General features: G+C 40.8%; 1 protein-coding gene across 1 annotated transcript; it reads right to left on the bottom strand.

The window, feature by feature from the left end:
* Nucleotides 1-3,549: 3,549 nt before the first annotated feature.
* Nucleotides 3,550-15,299, bottom strand: agpat9l (1-acylglycerol-3-phosphate O-acyltransferase 9, like). The gene is made up of 14 exons (XM_039013734.1): nucleotides 15,233-15,299; nucleotides 13,163-13,335; nucleotides 12,348-12,414; nucleotides 10,392-10,540; nucleotides 9,933-10,078; nucleotides 9,411-9,485; nucleotides 9,180-9,269; nucleotides 8,928-9,021; nucleotides 8,559-8,674; nucleotides 8,129-8,184; nucleotides 5,347-5,432; nucleotides 5,079-5,207; nucleotides 4,911-4,990; nucleotides 3,550-4,188 (listed from the first exon to the last, which is right to left on the bottom strand). Exons 2-14 carry the CDS (start codon nucleotides 13,304-13,306, stop codon nucleotides 4,074-4,076), a joined length of 1,347 nt encoding a protein of 448 aa, XP_038869662.1. The 5' UTR covers nucleotides 13,307-13,335; nucleotides 15,233-15,299; the 3' UTR covers nucleotides 3,550-4,073.
* Nucleotides 15,300-19,308: the final 4,009 nt, after the last annotated feature.

Here is a 19,308-nt window from a genome sequence, read left to right as displayed (position 1 = left end):
CTCTGCAAGGGCCGCGGCCTTTGTGGAGCGATGGGTAACGATGCTCGTGGGCGACCGTTGTTGATGTGTGCAGAGGGTCCCTGGTTCGCGCCCGTGTCGGGGCGAGGGGACGACGTAAAGTTATACTGTTACACTTAATTTTATAAACAGAATGCCAATCAACACCTTGCTGGTCCAGATGGAGAGAACATGGACACGTCGTCACCAGATACGTTTGTAAGGAAGTGGACATTTTATGCACCTTATATGCTAGTGTTATAAGTTTTACCTAAATATTAATGACTTAAATTGGCTCAACTCTTCCAGGTGTGAGTAGGGATCCTAACACACAACAGAGGAACGGAGGCAGTGATGGTGACAGCAACACCACAGGAAAAGAACCCAAGGAAGAGAGCTTGAAACAATCTAAAACATGTACCCTTCTTTAGAGTCATAAACCTATGAATGGACTTCACATACTTGGTGCATTGATGCTGAACATCATCATGTTTTACTTAAAGTGCCATATAATCACATTGTAGTCTTTATGATCACCAAGTTCTCTTCCTTGCCTGTTATTGTGATGAATCATAAAAACTGCATGGGAATAGGGAGAATATCTTTCATTTGGGAATGACTGTGTCACTGCAATCAATGCCTATCACTTTGTCTATTGAACAATTTTAATCCAAATAATACAGTGTTATTGATTGTACTGTTTGGCTCCCTTTCATAACCATAAGAATGTTGAATAATGTCACAGTTAGGCTTGTCATGATACATTTTACAAACTATACGATACCAGGCCAAGAATGACGATACCAAGTAGTAGAGTGATACCACGGTGTAAAAAAATATGTGGCATATCATCCTGTTCGCCCCGGACGCTTGGTTACGTTTTCTAAACGTTCTCCAAAAACCTGGTCACTGAAATCACACTTCTACTCAATACAACACATTACAACACACCTCCTGTGATATACATGCATAATGATCTGCATAATGGTCTGTGGCAGTAAAGGGGAAACTCTGCATGCAACCTTAACACACACATTCTCTCTGTCTCCCTCATACAAAACTTTTAAAACGTTAGGCACCAGAAATAAGACTTTTGACATTGTTTTGGCTGACATTACGCCTATATAAATCATACATTTTGAAGCACATCATAATTAGCTATTTGGGATAGGTTTAAAACGGCCCGCGACATGGTTTGTGAAATTATATCAAATGCGCGCGAGTCACGATAGAAAAAAAAAGAAAGGCACATCCGGTAACATGGGTCATATTGTTTTAACCGTTTAGGCTAGAGACGATACGCTTTATTTGCTGTAAAGCTGCGAGCATGCCTGTCGCGAAGCTGTGCGCAATTTTCCCTCTCTGACAACTCAGAGGCTGCATGACAGTGAACTTGCAAAGTCTACCCAGACTGGTCTGTGGTCTTGGTTATAACAGGCGATTGCTCGCTTAGCGAGCTGCTCCATTGTAACAAATGTAAAAATCTAACAGAAGACAGCATCCCCGCTAAATCATATATATTTTTTATACTGACGGAAGAATAGACGCGAAGAGCTGGTTGATTACAGCTGCCACACGTGATATGACCTGCTCATGCAAGAGACTAGTGGCTGTTGCTTAAATTCAACTTAATTTATAAAAACAGACTTTATAAACATTTTATAACAGGCTCTACCAGGTTCTTTAGAACGGTAGGACTGAACAAGTCGGTAATATCATATGACGGTACTAGGGTATTCTAAAATGTTGGTATAAATGTATGTTTTGGTACCATGATACATACAGTGCGACCCGTCATTCAGGGCAGGTGGGGTTTTGAGCCCCACATTTTTACAAAAAAAAAATATAGATTTTGGGGGAGCTTACCTGTTTTGCATGTTATTTTGGGATTAATCCGTGTCACATATCAGTTTGAAAATTATGTTAAAAATAATATATGTCATTGAGATAACAAGGCCGCATACAAACGTGGTCTCTTTTTTGTTTTCTTGAGTAAGGCAGCTCCAAAATGCAGGTGTTTCAGCCTAGCTCAGTGCTTTCTGTGGTGGTGGGGCAAGCCAACAGAAAATATGGAGCATTGCACCGTGATTGGCTCAGTGTTCTGTCTCTCATGGGGACACTACGTCACCGCCAAGTCTAAGGGTAGACTTTGAAAATTCTAGCCCCTTGGGTGCTGCCATAGAGTTGCATTAGAAGTGCCCATCCAAGAAGGCTCAAGGTCATTGGCCACAGATAAAATGACGTCAAATCACGTTATATGTACAGTAGCTTTGATTGGACTGATCATGTCAACGTCATACTTTCACAATCTCAGCTAGCAGTCATCATCATGAATCATGTCAACAATCTACTGGCAAATAATTTTTAATCCTTGTCATAGGAAGAGAAATTATGAAAATAAATTACAGATAAAATGTATCGGTGATCATCGGTCATCCAACACAAGTTGGAAATCGCAAATTCAACAAGTGGTTTGGAAGGAATCAGTAACAGTGGCTGTGTGGTCCCAAATCTAGGATTAAGGGGCTCTTGTCTACATTTAAAATTATAAAATTTTATAAAATTATCAACATTGGCCATGCTGTCAATCAATGAAGCATGATTTGTGCCGCGCTCAAAACAACTTAACTCGGAGGACCGCCGCGCCACCTTCCTGTTCAAGTGAGCCGAGCACAACAATACTAGTCCAAAAATGTATTGTATGCTGCTTCATAAATGATGTAATATGCCAGGGAGATATGTATACTGTAGCTAAGAAAGTAATACTAAGTATGTTGTGTAGTAAGATGTCAGTAGCCCATGTGCATCACCCTAATAATTGTCTATTTACCCCTCTTAACTTTGCCTATTTTTGACTGTTCTACTGTAGCCTATAACCTGTTTTAGAGCAATTTAATCATTGAATAATATATTTATCCTACGGTTCTAACTTGGTGTACAGGGAGAGCACTGTAAGAACAGCCCATGTTCTGAATTCTGTCGCTGTATGTTTTAAAAGTGCTAAACAAATATTTATATTGACTAACGTTACATCTGTCCTAGCTCACTCATTGTCTTAATCGAAATGACGGATTGCTTCCTATCTGCTTGTCGTCCCCCTATGCCATAGTTTGTACATCTTAATTGTCATTAGAAACCACATTTGTTCAAGTAAGTCAGCCATGTTTTTTAAAAGGCAGTAAAAGAGGCTGAATGAACTGTTCTGCTGCCAGAAAAGGCTCCGCTGATAGCCAGGTGTAGGCAGTGGTAAGATGTTGGGACAGCTTTATGTAGGTCCTAACAGTTTGTGGGCACCGTTTGAGTGCAATTAATGTATTGTTCCGTGTTGTGTAGTGGCTTTGCTGGAATGCATTCCACTTTATATTTTTTTGCCCCACCAAGATTTACATGCTAAAATCGCCACTGCCGTGATATCAAATCGTGGTACCATGCAAAACTAGTCACAGTACGGTTTATAAAACATTTAAAATCATCAATTGACAGTGTTTTCCTGATTCTGACTACCTTGTTGTAGTAGCTGAGCTTGTTAATAAACACACCACTAAAAGAGGGAACAGCTGTAGACTAATGTTTATTTTCAAACGATTAGCAGCATTGATTGATCTACTGGGCTCAACAAACAGAGGAAAAACTACGGAAAAAACATTTGGACAAAAAATAAACAGTCACTGTATATGCATAACAAAACTTTGACATTCAGAACTTTGGGATTAAACAACAAAAAAAGTTATACGGTCACAAATGGACTATTTGCAAGGTTATTCATTTATTCAAATGCCAAACAGGATTTCATAGTAATTTTCTAGCAGAACCATTTTTTCTAGCAGCACAATAAAGAGCTATTCCAATCAGACCTGTCACCTCATCTCCTTTACAGTTCCATTGCACTAGTGTTGACGCAGTCTTTCCATTGTAATGCCATTGGCTTATCAGTTATCATACAGTCTGCAAGACACTGTAAATGTTACATCACTGAATGGTCCATCCACACGATGGCAGTCTAGTCCTCGGTATTAGTCAGTCAGTCGTCAGGCAGGGATGTCCATACTCCCCCTTTCATGTGGTAGTGGAGGGTGTCAGTCACTGTGACTGCTGTTGTCCTCCTCACTCCCAACCACCATGCTGCTGTACATCTTCTGCTGCTCCTCTTTAAACATATCCTTCACCTTGGCTCTCTTCAGGCCCCCATCCCTACACAGGAACAAACACACGTAAGAAACAGTTACATTTGTAATTTAGCAGACACTTTTGTACATTTCATACTTTTTCCAAACTGGTTCCCCGTGGGAATTGAACCCACAACTCTGGTGTTGCAAGCGCCATGCTCTACCAACTGAGCCACATGAGACACATTTTCTAAGAAACAAACGTATCTGTGCTCAAGCGAATCTACAGCAATTGTGTGCCTTTTTTGTTTCACCTTTATTTTAGCAAGGAGACCCATTGAGACCAAGGTCTCTTTTACAGGGGAGCCCTGCATATTTATTGTTTATTTAACTAGGCAAGTCAGTTAAGAACAAATTCTTATTTACAATGACGGCCTACATCGGCCAAACCCGGACGACGCTGGGCCAATTGTGCTATGCCCTATGAGACTCCCAATCACGGCGATTGTGATACAGCCTGGATTCGAACCAGGGTGTCTGTAGTGACGCCTCAAGCACTGAGATGCAGTGCCTTAGACCGCTGCGCCACTCAGGAGCAAATACACAATTTACAAATAAAACATTATACACATTTACAAGATGACAAAACACACTCAAGAGAAACAATCCCATTCCTCAGCAAAGAGGTCCCCAATGCCTTCACTGCCTAGGTCAAAGACAGTCCAGTACGAGGCAGTTAGGCTGTCAAATGTTTATGCCTCAGATGTATCAGAAAATCCTTATAGAAGGACGGAAGGATATTCTTACCAGGACAAGTCCACTAGTCCCCCCCGATGTGCGATGGCAGACTTGACTCTGTTGGCAAACTGGACAGCATCCTCCCCTTCCTGTGAAAAGAGGAAACAGATCAGTGGCACTTGGTGCATGGCTGGCAGGTTGTGTGTGTGTGTCTGTGTGTGTGTGTTGTATACACACCTGTTGGGTCATGGCTGGCAGGTACCAGACGTTGCAGACTATAGCCCAGCTGGTCATCATCCTCAGCAGGTAGCTCACCATGTTGTACTTGGCACTGTTCCAGAACGCATCCCCAAACTGAGGGTCATACTGCGGGAGGGAGATGGTTCCACAGTTGACAGAACACCTCTTCAAAGATGTGCTGACATTTTCTTGCAACTTTCCGAATGCCATCTTTGCGTGATTTAGGGAAAAGTACTGAACAGAAGCAGTGATATTGATGCCTCACCTTTATGGCTACTGGATATATTGTTCCTCCAATTTCAAAACTTCCCTTTTTGAACATCATGACAGATGTGTTGTTGATACAGGTCCCTGAGGACACCAGAAATATGGACTGGAGATAAGCCACAACCTCCACAAACATACAGTATAAAGATCCTATGATAACAACAATGCTCTCCAAAATGACAGAAAAGGGTGAAAACTGCAAGGCCCTGTATATATGAGATGTTATATATATATATATATATATATATATATATATAACACACGTGACTTGCATATACTGTATACAGCAGTGGTTCCCAAACTTTCTATAGTCCTGTACTCCTTCAAACATTCAACCTCCAGCTGCGTACCCCCTCTAGCACCAGGGTCAGAGCACTCTCAAATGTTGCTTTTTGCCATCATTGTAAGCCTGCCACACACACTATACTATACATTTATTAAACATAAGAATGAGTGTGAGTTTGTCATAACCCAGCTTGTGGGAAGTTTCAAAGAGCTCTTATAGGACCAGGGCACAAATAATATAGCAATAATCAATAACTTCTTCTCTTTATTTAGCCATCTTACATATAAAACCTTATTTGTTCAGAAAATTGTGAATAACTCACCACAGGTTAATGAGAAGGGTGTGTTTGAAAAGATGCACATAACTCTGCAATGTTGAGTTGTATTGGAGTCTCAGTCTTAAATCATTTTCCACACACAGTCTGTGCCTGTATTTAGTTTTCATGCTAGTGACGGCCGAGAATCCACTCTCACATAGGTACATGTCTTAATTAACAGTGCAATTTGCCAAGGCAAGAAACTCTGAGCGTAGTATCCAGAAATCTGGCAGTGGCTTCTGATTAAATTAAATTTTCACAGAAGATTTTCACAGGCTCTCTTTTTCAGATATCGGTAAGTGGACTAGAGGCAGGGCATGAAAGGGATAAAGAATCCAGTGGTATGTGTCGTCTGTTTCAGGAAAGTATCTGCATAATTGCGCACCCAGCTTAATCAGGTGCTTCGATATATCACATTTGACATTGTCCGTAAGCTTGAATTCATTTGCACACAAAAAAATCATACAATGATGGAAAGACCTGCGTGTTGTCCTTGTTAATGCAGACAGAAAAGAGCTTCAACTTCTTAATCATAGCCTCAATTTTGTCCCGCACATTGAATATAGTTGTGGAGAGTCCATGTAATCCTAGATTCAGATCATTCAGGGGAGAAAAAACATCACCTAGATAGGCCAGTCGTGTGAGAAACTCATCATGCAAGCGGTCAGACAAGTGAAAATTATGGTCAGTAAAGAAAACTTTAAGCTCGTCTCTCAATAAAAGAAAATGTGTCAATACTTTGCCACTTGATAACCAGCGCACCTCAGTATGTTGTAAAAGCGTTACATGGTCGCTGCCCATATCATTGCATAATGTAGAAAATATACAAGAGGTCAGGGGCCTTGCTTTAACAAAGTTAACCATTTTCACTGTAGTGTCCAAAATGTCTTTCAAGCTGTCAGGATTTCCCTTGGCAGCAAGAGCCTCTCGGTGGATGCTGCAGTGTACCCAAGTGGCGTCGGGAGCAACTGCTTGCACGCGTGTTACCACTCCACTATGTCTCCACTATGTCTCCACTCCACTATGTCTCCCTGTCATGGCTTTTGCACCATCAGTACAGATACCAACATCTTGACCACCAAATTCAATTTGATGTCACAAAGCTGTCCAGTACTTTAAAAATATCCTCTCATGTTGTCCTGGTTTCCAGAAGAGGATGTCTTCCTTAATTTACCCCCCATAAATGTAACAGACATATACCAGGAGGTGTGCCAGGCCCGCCACATCTGTTGACTCATCCAGCTGAAACGCATAGCAATTGTTTCAAAACATCTCCTGCCATGTCACTGATGTGTCGTTAACAGTGTTGTTTGATGAAGGCATTGTCTGTATAGTTTTTTGGGCCTTTTCCCCCAGCATTGTCCCAGCCATATCGGAGGTAGCAGGAAGAATTAAGTCCTCCACAATAGTATGGGGCTTGCCTGTCCTAGCCACTCAGTAGCTCACCATATAAGACGCTTCTAGTCCCTTCTTATTAATGGTACCTGTTGCTTTTATACATGTCTTACTACTCAAACGTCTTTATTTTTGCTAAAAAAACTCCTGTGACTTATTTTTCAAATGGTCATGTTTCGTTTCTAAATGTCTGCGCAAGAGTGAAGGTTTCCCACGAGAGAGTAACGGTTAATGTGATTGGATGTTAATTATTTTACTAGGCTACCTGTATTTGACATTGTATTGTTATTTCGCTGAACACTAGATGGTTTAAATTTATTTTTGGCAGTGAAACGAGGCTACTCATGCGAGAAAATAAACTCACCCAAATATATAGCCCCGTTGGAAAATACAAATGTACTGTTTGAAAATGTGAAGAAAATTATTTCAGTTTGGGAATACCTGGTATACAGCATATGTATATTTGTAGGTGTAGGATCAGCTTACCCTACCTAACCAAGGCACTGGCTTAAATCAGTGTCTAAGGGCAACTTAATGCTAATCCATTTGGGCCAATGTAGCACTTACCGGTCACACTTTATTCGGATAGTCCGGATTTTCCATCTGTAGATGCTCTACAGATAGTTTGTTGTTAGCATGACCATCTGTTGATAAGCAACTGCTTGATTGGGTTAGGGGTAGAATAAGGGTGAGGGTTAAGCTTAGGGTTAAAGTTAGAGCTAGGGTTAGTAGATTGTAGAGCATCTACAGATGGACTGACTATCCAAATCAAATAGAACCCACCTTCTGGAAAGATCAATATAGGAAGCTTTGTGTTGTCATTCACGTGATCCGTCAACCTGTAAACATTAATAACAGTTAGAAAACCAAACTTTATATCTGGGAGGAGTATGAACATAGCTCCAACTGGAACTATAATGTATGTCCTTATCAGAAAATGTCAGTGTTAAATTATATCCCTAATTGTCAATGGCAATGACTTGTGACTAATACATTTGTGCATGAATGTGCTAGAGTTTGGTTTTACTGACAAGCACTTATAAAGCAGAGAACATACTGTAAGTAAGCTGTCTGGCAGGAGTATATTATCTGGATGAGGAAATATGATGAGATATGACTGATTATTTGTCTGTAGCCATTTTCAATGGGCATGTCATTGCTTGTCTGAACATTGTTGGTAGAGATAGGAATAACAGTGAACAGGTAAGCTCACCTCTTGGCCACCAGGTGGCGATCTTTCATATCAGCTCTCTCAAACCAGATGTGAGGACAGGACCTGGCCATGGCCCTCTGCAGCACTCCCATCAGACCACCATGTGACTGGCCCACCTAAAACACATCAGATCAAATCCCAAATAAAGTCCTCAGAATTCCTTTCACAGACAATTCATCTGATTAGGATTAAAGAAGTATAAAGTAGTAAATTGCCAGATACATGTAAGGTACACAAACATGTATAAAATGGTGTACAAAATAAAAATAGGCTACACAGAGAGAAAGCAGTCAATTGAGCGTCAATCAACAAATTTCACACAGTTCAGCCATTTCAAGCGAGGCTTAATGTCAGCTATATTTCACGTACCATGGCGTAACACCCGTCGTTGCAGAGAATTACGATATCAATCGGGGAGGTGTGATTGGCCACACAGATTCCTCCTTTTCTGGGTCTGTTTTCTCTGTAAAACGAGAGACCACACACGCGCACACGTTAAAGTAAAAAATAAATAATCTCTGCACACATCATGAGGACCAACAGTAGGGTCACTTGGGGACAGGATGGTGTGTAATAGCTTGCTGAGTAGAGATGTGTGAGAGGGGAGGTCAGTTAACTGACTTGTTATAGTAGTGGATGGTGCAGGAGAGGCCTCGGGCACAGATCCTGTAGCACATCACATGGACCCAATCGCTCAGCCAGGACTTCAGCCTACAGAACACACAGACGGACGGACACACGGACACACAAGAGGCTACCTTAAAGATGACTAAAATACAATGACGAGAGGAATGTCTCAGTCTTTAAAACAATCCTGTGTGAACTTGTAGATTCAAAGCTGTGTAAGTGTACCTCCAGTTAGGGAGGAATCCTACAGCAGTGGTTCCTATCACCAGCCAGGTCAGGCCTATAGATGCCAGCGTGATCCTGAAAGAAAACATTCTCACTCAGGAACATACAAGACACTACAACACATTATGCTGGTCATGAGCCAACACTCCACACCACAGGAGGTTGGTGGCACCTTAATTGGGGAGGACAGGGTCGTGGTAATGACTGGAGCGCAATCAGTGGAATGGTAACTAATACACCAAACACATGGCTTCCAGGTGTTTGATGCCATTCGCGCTGTACTAGACATTATTATGAGCCGTTTTCCCCTCAGCACCCACCTGTGCTCCACACTTTATTGATATCTGTGGTTGTGCATCCTGTCTATTCAGCCACTAGCTGGATTATTTGTGGTAAGCACTGCATTTAATATTACTGGTGTATGGCATGTATGTTTGGTTCAGGGATGTGAACTGTAGGAGAACTGAGGCCTTGCTATAGGGGAACAGTGATTATGAATGATTTCACACTCCCAGGTGTTACCTGAGTGGAGCCAAGATGCAGTAGCGTATGAACACGCCCAGCCCCCAGACCATAGTCAGTTTGAGGCTGATGTACTGGAAGACATTGTTGGTCCGAGTTAGCAGGTTCCACGACACCAGCTCCTCTGATGAAAACCGCTGGGTCACCTTGAAATCAGAAGAACATCACAAATAATGTAGGCCTACCTGTACAGAAAGAAAGTCTGGACTTTGAATAGATGTTGTACTGTTTTTCCCAATCCTGAATCAACCCCTGGCCCTAAACACTTCCTGATGCCCCTTCGTTGATATGAAAAGACTGGATGTGTGCAGTAAAGGCAATAAATAGGAAACTCATCTATCCTACCAGAAGGTTAGGCATTACTGTATAGCTCAGATCTATCAGGGGCCATCATGGAATATCTAGCATTAGGGGTACATTTGGAATTAGGCAGCAATCTTATTCTAGTTGTGATCTCACCTCATCCTCTACGATGTCCTCGATGCCTCGTCTGTAGAAGTAGAAACAGTCGCTGAGTGTGAAGTCCCCTCCCACTGGTGGTTTGGGGCGACTGCGTCTCAACTCCCCCAGCTCCTCCTCCATAGAACCATCATCCCTCTGGATGAGGCCTGGAAATCCACACACACAAAGATATCACCTAGTCAACCCTATATCATTTTCAGATGTGATCATATCGTACCGCTATCTGTAGTTGATAAAGATGAATTTGTTTTATATTTTACTATCAATACAGACAACATTCACAGAGTCACAAACAAAGAGCTTCAAAGTCCAATAAGTTTATTAATTTTGAATGACAAATATGTCAAATGACCATGGACATGTTAGGAGCTGTCAAGGAAGGAAATGAGTCACAGAACTGCAACACATTTAAGAGAGTGTCACCAACTAACTCACACTGTTGCGCCATATTGAGAAATAGAGATATCTTGGGCTGATAGCTGAGTGGAAGAATCACTAACCACAACCCTAATCAGGTTAAATCACCAATACCATTTTCCTACAGAATCCATAAGAAATGACAGGCCATCAAACATAGTAAACGGCCCTTTGTGTGTCTGTCATCTCGAGGTAATCACAGGTCTAGGATCAGATTACCCCACCACAATGTATCCGTTCCTCCTAGAGGTCTGAAGGCAGTGAAATCAGCTGAGGAGACTCAATCTGATGACGCACGAGGCAAAGTTCAGGCGAGAGAGACAGTGACTGACTTTATGCTGAATTCAATCAATCCTGCTAAAGCAATGTTTATGCTGCGACCCATTTGTTTTCTTTGAAAACTACAACCAGCATCTACAGTGAGGGGAGTACAATACAGAAACCATCCTGTGAGTTTATATATAACAAATTAAAAGAGCATCTTGATGTGCTGTGCTGGTTAGTGAACACAGCGCTGTGAGTTTGATTGAATTGCCCCCTGACAAACCTATAAGACTGCTGATTGTGAAGTGATTGTGGATAGATAGGCAGCCAGCACAGAGCCACATCATTCAGCACAGAACATTGTAAATGCTCACGATCACAGTCTGCTAATTAACAGAGCCTGCTCCAAGCCTTCTCCATTGCAAGCCCCTGCCAAGCACTATAAAAAAAAATATATATATTTTTTTTAAATCTGGTTTACACTGTCTCTAGGTTCTCAGTGGTATAATTAAGCAATAAGGCCCGAGGGGGTGTGGTATATGGCCAATATACCACGACTAAGGGCTGTTCTTATGCGTGATGCAACGCGGAGTGCCTGGATACAGCCCTTAGCCGTGGTATATTGGTCATATACAACAAACCCCAGTGGTGCCTTATTGCTTTTATAAAGTGGTTACCAACATAATTATGCAGTAAAAATGTAAGTATTGTCATACTGTCAGCCAATCATCATTCAGGGCTTGAACCATCCAGTTTATAATTTCATATAGGTTACCCCATCCCATCTAACGTGCCTTGAGCACATTGAAAATATCTATATTATAAATACAACCTATTTCAACCATTGACAGTCCTGACATGATATTTTCAATGCACTCAACAGAGGAAAACCTGTTTAACTACTATGGTACACTAACATACAGGATTTGTTCTAAATACATGTAAATTAGCTTCTGAACACAGCAGATAAAACAGTGGCTTTGGGAACCAGTGTTGTTGAGAGAGAGGAGAAACAGACTGAACAGAAACATACTGTATATGTTTCTTTATGAGTTTCTCAAGGGCAAAGGGACTGACTGAAAACGTTGAGGTTTCTCTTTCCCACACATTGGCCAGACTTGTAAGCCTACAATATCAACCATGCAACTTTAGGGAATCCCCACAATCATTTCCTTATCAGAGACCAATGAGAAAATACATCTCTCTATCCATTCATCCATCCTATCAATCGATCAAGCAAATTAATCCAATGAGCTCTGCTCATTGACTCACCGTTGGATGAGGAGGATTCGATTATATGCTGCTCTTTGTTGACTGTCTGAATCCTCAACGTGGCCCACTGGAGAACAGGAGAGATGAAAAACATCTTTAGCCTTTGACATCTCACCCCATGACCCACAGCAGGACAGGAGAGAAAGGACATACACATATTCACCCCTGAACTCTCACCCCAGATAAGTCCCTGGACAGTGTTTGAAAGTTTTTTTTTTTTCCCCCCCCAGGAGGCCACAAGGTTACAGGATGTTCAGATGGAAAAGTGCAGAGTAGAGAACATACGTGCTTTTCTGTCAAAAATCATGTCAGTTCTATACATTTATTGCGATTCAATGTTCCAAACATATTGCTCACCATATGTCTGCTGCAGAGGGACAAGAGCCATGAGAAAAAGAGTTTTGATCAGTCATGGAAATAAAAGTGCTGAAAACAAATTGGCTCCATATTTAAGAAGATGAGAACATGCTATAAAGGGAAATTACTGGAGTTTTGGTGCAGGTACAGCCCACCAGCTCAAAATAATATTGCGATATGAAACTGTATCGATTTTTTTCTCCCTCACTAATGAGTGTAGTAGAAATACATACATTAAGGACACAAGTCTTATATTTAGGACATGATGAATAGATACCATTTAAGACAACTATAGACACATGAAGCTGTGCCCATCACGTTGTCTGAGTGATGCAGTTTACCAGACTTTACAGAGTGTGTAAGTATTGTGTTTCCTCTTTCCCATGTTGTTGTACCCCCGCCCACCCCAAGTCTGTGGAAGTTTGTTGGTTGCCTACTTCTGAACAGAGGCAGTTTACCTCAAGGGTTTTGACCAGGATCTTCATGTATGTCTCAGAGATGCCCAGGGAGAAGCCAAACATGGCAGGCACCATGAGAAGAGCAACAATGAGGTAGACCCACACCTTCAGCCCTGCCAGAACCACCACCCAGAAATCCTCCATCGCTACAGACCTCTCTACGGTATGTCACCCTGCAGAAACAACAGGAGATTGATAGCAGTAATAGCATAGCAAGCTTATGTGTAGGCTATGGGAGATAGGGACATAAACACACACATTGAACCAACATTGAAGGGTGTCAGAATAGCCTCTCTGTATGTAAGTGTACTATAGCCAAGTCTGTCATGAAGCCTGGACTTTTATGGCACAGAAGCTCAGGGTGTTGTTGGTTCAATATCTGACAGTACTACGTCATTTGCTACAGTTAAAGATATAGTTCACCCAAATTACATATTGGTTTCCTTACCATGTAAGCAGTCTATGGACAAGGTGAGACAGCAAATTAAATCCATGCTTTGATCAATAATACGATGCTTTGCATATGACATGTGAAAAATGCTAATATCAGTGATATTGACTTGCATTGGATTTGTTCCACAAATTCCTTGAAGAAAGAAAATGTAGCTTTTGGAGACAGTGGCCAGGTAAAGAAAACCAAAGCATGGATCTCTGTCATACCATTTTCATAGACTGCTTACAGGGTAAGGAAAACATTTGGATAATTTTGTTATTTGGGTAAACTATCCCTTTAACTATAGACTAGAGAGGGTGGAAAATGATACCACTCAGATTTCAGGACAAACACACACATAGCTACAAATCAGGTATGTGTGTGACTATGTAAAGCAGAATGAAACAAATATATATGAATAACATAGAATGTGCAATCTATTAGATCAAAAACACAAGGGGAGCTGAAATAGGCCTACTATACTGAACTAAAATATAAATGCAACATGTAAAGTGTTGGTCCCATGTTTCATGAAGTGAAATCAAAGATTCCAAGAATGTTCCATGTGCACAAAATGCTTCTCTCAAATGTTGTGCACAAATTTCTTTACAATCCCTGTTAGTGAGCATTTCTCCTTTGCCAAGGATTACATCCACCTGACAGGTGTGGCATATCAAGAAGCAGATTAAATAGCATGATCATTACACAGGTGTACCTTGTGATGGGGACAATAAAAGTCCACTCTAAAATGTGCAGTTTTGTCACACAACAATGCCACAGATGTCTCAAGTTGAGGGAGCATACAATTGACATGCTGACTGCAGGAATGTCCCCCAGAGCTGTTGCCAGTGAATTAAATGTTAATTTCTCTACGATAAACTACCGCCAACCTCATTTAAAAGAATTTGGCAGTACATCCAACCGGCCTCACAACCACGTGTAACCATGCCAGCCCAGGACCTCCACATCCGGCTTCTTCACCTGCGGGATCACCGGAGACCAGCCACCCGGACAGCTGATGAAAATGAGGAGTATTTATGTCTGTAATAAAGCCCTTTTGTGGGGGAAAACTAATTCTGATTGGCTGGACCTGGTTCCCCAGTGGGTGGGCCTATGCCCTCCCATGGCTGCGCACCTGCCCAGTCGTGTGAGATCCATAGATTAGGGCCTAATAAATGTATTTAAATGGACTGATTTCCTTATGTGACCTGTAACAGTAAAATCGTTAATTGTTACATGTTGCGTTAATATTTTTGTTCAGTATAATAATGGGCTAAGTAGGACTACTATCAACAAATCCATGGCGCATGTCTGAAATGACAAGTTCAAACGCGACAGAAAGAAGCCCAGCATTTGATTATAGGCTAATACAAATCTATCTAGGCTGACGATCGTAAACTCCATTTAAAATAAACTTCACCAACTTGAGATTGCGCAACATATACGCTCGTCACGAAAAACCTCAACCGGAGACGCTCAATTCATTTCAACATCAATAGCCAATTATAAACAGAGTAGGCTATTGGACACAACTAAACCAAATCGCTTGACAAAAAACTGTCTGCAAATTGTCCAGACCTGGCCGGACAATTACAAAGTTTGGTTCCCGATATTCAGCCCGGCGTGGTGGATCTTACCTGTCAAACTCCAGTCCATGTTACCATGCCCTTCCCTATTGTAGAACTCATACGATTATGTGTGAAGCTAACCACAATAGGGATTAGCCACAATAGTGGCTATTTGCGGTTCGCTTTCAAAATAAAAGTCCATAATTGAAACTGATCCAAACGGCAACAAATAGGGGAATAATTCCATATTTGGATTAGATAATGCTAAACAAGGTTGAAATGTTGTTACATAACTTAATAATAAATACAATAATGTATTTATTTGACAATAAATAGTAAACAAACTGTTCAGATCTCACTGTGGCTGTAATAGACTGCATACTTGCATTGGGGCATATGCATTGTACAGCCTTAACTATAGAGAGCAGTGGTGGCTGGTGGGAGGAGCTATAGGAGGACGAGCTCATTGTAATGGCTGGAGTGGAATTAATGGAATGATATCAAACACATGGAAATCACATTTGACTCCGCTCATTAATTCCATTCCAGCCATTACAACGAGCCCATCCTCCTATAGCTCCTCCCACCAGCCTCCACTGCTATAGAGTGTGCACCCATGAAATGGGGTACCAGCCTACTCAGTGACACCCACAGCACACAACTATGTAGAGTTTACGCAAATATTATCATCATAGTTCTTATTGCACGACTCTGAAACCACTGTGAAATGAGCCACAGCTCACCAGTCAAGCTATTTTATTTTAATATTTTTATTTATTTAACCTTTATTTAACTAGGCAAGTCACTTAAGAACAAATTCTTATTTACAATGACGGCCTACCAAAAGGCCTCCTGTGGGGACGGGGGCTGGGATTAAAAATGTAAAATGTTTAAATATAGGACAAAACACATCACGACAAGAGAGACAACACAACACTACATAAAGAGAGACCTAAGACAACAACATAGCAAGGCAGCAACACATGACAGCACAGCATGGTAGCAACACAACAACAACATGGTAGCAGCACAACATGGTAGCAGCACAAAACAAGGTACAAACATTGTTGGGCACAGCACAGAGGGCAAGAAGGTAGAGACAACAATACATCACACAAAGCAGCCACAAGTGTCAGTAAGAGTGTCCATGATTGAGTCTTTGAATTAAGAGATGGAGATAAAACTGTCCAGTTTGTGTGTTTGTTGCAGCTCATTCCAGTCACTAGCTGCAGTGAACTGAAAAGAGGATTGACCCAGGGATGTATGTGCTTTGGGGACCTTTAACAGAATGTTACCGGTAACTTTTGCTATTGTGCGTATTGAACATTCATATAGGACTGTAAAGCCTTACCTATGGAGTGTGCACTCATGGAGTGGGCTATCAGTCTACCTATTGACACCCACAGAACAGAACTATGTAGTTTGCACCAATATGAGGGTCATACCTCTTATAACTCTTATTGCAGGACAGCAAACACTGTGAAATGAGCCACATTAGCTCATCTATTGTGCGTATTGAATATTAATATTGGACTGTATAGCCTTATCTATGGAGTGTGCACCCATGAAATGGGCAGCCTACTCAGTGACAACCAGTTTACAATTCCAAAGAATTTACACAAATATGAGCGTCATAGTTTTATTAGCGTCAAGTTGCCGTCACTATTTCAACAGGAGGAAATGCACTTTTAGGTTCTACCTCCGAAGAATGACGAAGGCTACTTATATTTCTGCATTTAATGCCGCGTTCAAAACAACTGCAAATAAATGTTCCGAGTTGTTTTGACTCGGCACGAATTGGGTGTGGGAATTTCCCAGTTTATTTCCATGTGGATTTAATCAACATCAACAAATAGGGCACTAATAGTTGTCAGCGTAGCTAGCTAGCTTGCTAACCTTATATATATTTAGCTAATGTTATATGTTGTTGCTGTAATTTATTTTTTACTACATGTATTCAAAAGATTAGCCCAGAGCTGTGAACTCTCATGCATTAGCCGTGAGACACAACAATTTGACCCTCTTCTCACGCTCTCACGGCACACCTCTTATTTCACGCATTGAAAAGTAGCCTACTGCTTACATTTTTTCGAATTAGTCCGCAATATAATCCGCGCGTTAACTTTTTAATTGTGCTCCATATCGTTTTGAAATAGGGGCATCTGCGCCTGCAATTTAACATCAGGAAAGGAGCCTTTATCATTGTCCTGTCCTGCCACCGCACTGTGAACCGCGACACATTGAAGCATATGATTGGCTTAGGTATGTAAGGGATCTCTGACAACGAAAAGGCAGCAGACAGAGACCTGTATGTTTTAGCAGGGAAGTTTGGTAGGGTGACCTGATTTGTAACTATGAAAATAATTTTTGTCTAAGAGATTGTGAACCCAAAAGTTCTATTCTAGAGGGGGGGCAATAAATATAACAATTATTTGGTTAGGGTGTAGGGACAGATTTTATTATGTATTTACTTTATTTAGTCTGATCAGTGGAACAATTCTCATTCTTAACAATGGGCTAAAATAGAGGGTAATTACTGTGCTTGTCAGCAAGAACACTACTGTTATTCCCCACACGTATTTTATTATTCCACTTCTTTCCAATTTTGCCAGTGTAATCACATATTTGAAATCTGATGCCTACTTTTGTATTTTTAAATGTATTATATGAGGCTATGTATTTTTGCAGCCATTCATGGACAGTTTGAATAAGTCATACAAATAACCATAGGATATTAAATGCTCCATGAATGAATGATAATTTTTTGAAAATTTATTATTGTGCACATGCTCGACAGAGATGGTAGGGGGACTCATGACTCAAACACATATTTTGTCTATGTAGAGTAAGATGATCGTCAACTAGTGGGCATAAACCATCTGCATATTGATATTCATTAGATTTTTCTTGAAGATTGAGTGATTGAGAAATACAAAATAAAATAAAAAAAATTGAAATTAATAACAAATAAAAATAACAAGTAGAAATAACATGGCTATATACAGGGAGTACCAGTACCGAATGGATGCGCAGGGGTACTAGGTAAATGAGATAGCTATGTACTGTACATAAAGGTAGAGGCTGTTACCTTCATTGACCACGTTTACATGTCCAAAGTATTCCGGATAGTAGCTCATAGCACCTTTGATATCCCGCTCATGAGTATCCCTGTATCCGTGAATAAACAGAATATTCCTAATTGGTTCATATGGGTTAAACTGTAACTGAAATATGGACACTGACTAAGGCCTATAACTTCTCACATGTAATATTAAATCCTGCAGAATTATGTATTAAAATGCAGTAAAATGATACAACAAATGTACATTTTTACTCTGGAACAGGAGTGGAGAAATGTCTTTCTTACAGCATCTCTTGAGAAAATGTGAAGCCACATGTAATGTGTATACCTTTGACACTGTTATGCAAGCAGACAGTATTTCAACCACATAAAATATGCACCCAAGAAAAACTGAAGTCTTATCAGAAATGTGTTTAATCGTTTTCTCAGCTTTTAATTTCCATAAAACCGGTGAAACTGATGACATTGGACATTTTGCACATGAACAATCTTTCCACTGTTTGAGCTATTGCATTTTCTCCCCGGTCCCTAAACGAAACAGACAACTTTACTGGTGTTAACTAGATTACTAACGCATTCATTATATCGATGTTAGACATTATTCTGGTGAGCACTACTTTATTTAGTCTTGTAGGGCAACAAATTATGATAGAAGAGAAGCTGCATGTATCTAACTATACTTGATAAACAAATGGCCAACCAAATGTCCAAACTTATATGTGACCGACCGGATCGATCTTATGTACATTGGCTTGAGAATGTATTCACCCCCCTTGGCATTTTTCCTATTGTGTTGCCTTACAACCTGGAATTAAAATAGATTTTTTGGGGGGGGTTGTATCATTTGATTTACACAACATGCCTACCACTTTGAAGATGCAAAATATTTTTTATTGTGAAACAAACAAGAAAAAACACAAAAAAACTTGAGCGTGCACAACTATTCATCCGCCCAAAGTCAAAACTTTAAAGACCCACCTTTTGCAGCACTTACAGCTGCAAGTTTCTTGGGGTATGTCTCTATAAACTTGGCACATCTAGCCACTGGGATTTTTGCTCATTT

This window comes from Salvelinus namaycush, chromosome 18 (genome assembly GCF_016432855.1).
Source record: "Salvelinus namaycush isolate Seneca chromosome 18, SaNama_1.0, whole genome shotgun sequence".
Lineage (NCBI taxonomy): Eukaryota > Metazoa > Chordata > Actinopteri > Salmoniformes > Salmonidae > Salvelinus > Salvelinus namaycush.
Note: the sequence above shows the minus strand (reverse complement) of the source record. Positions and strands in the feature narration are given on the sequence as shown.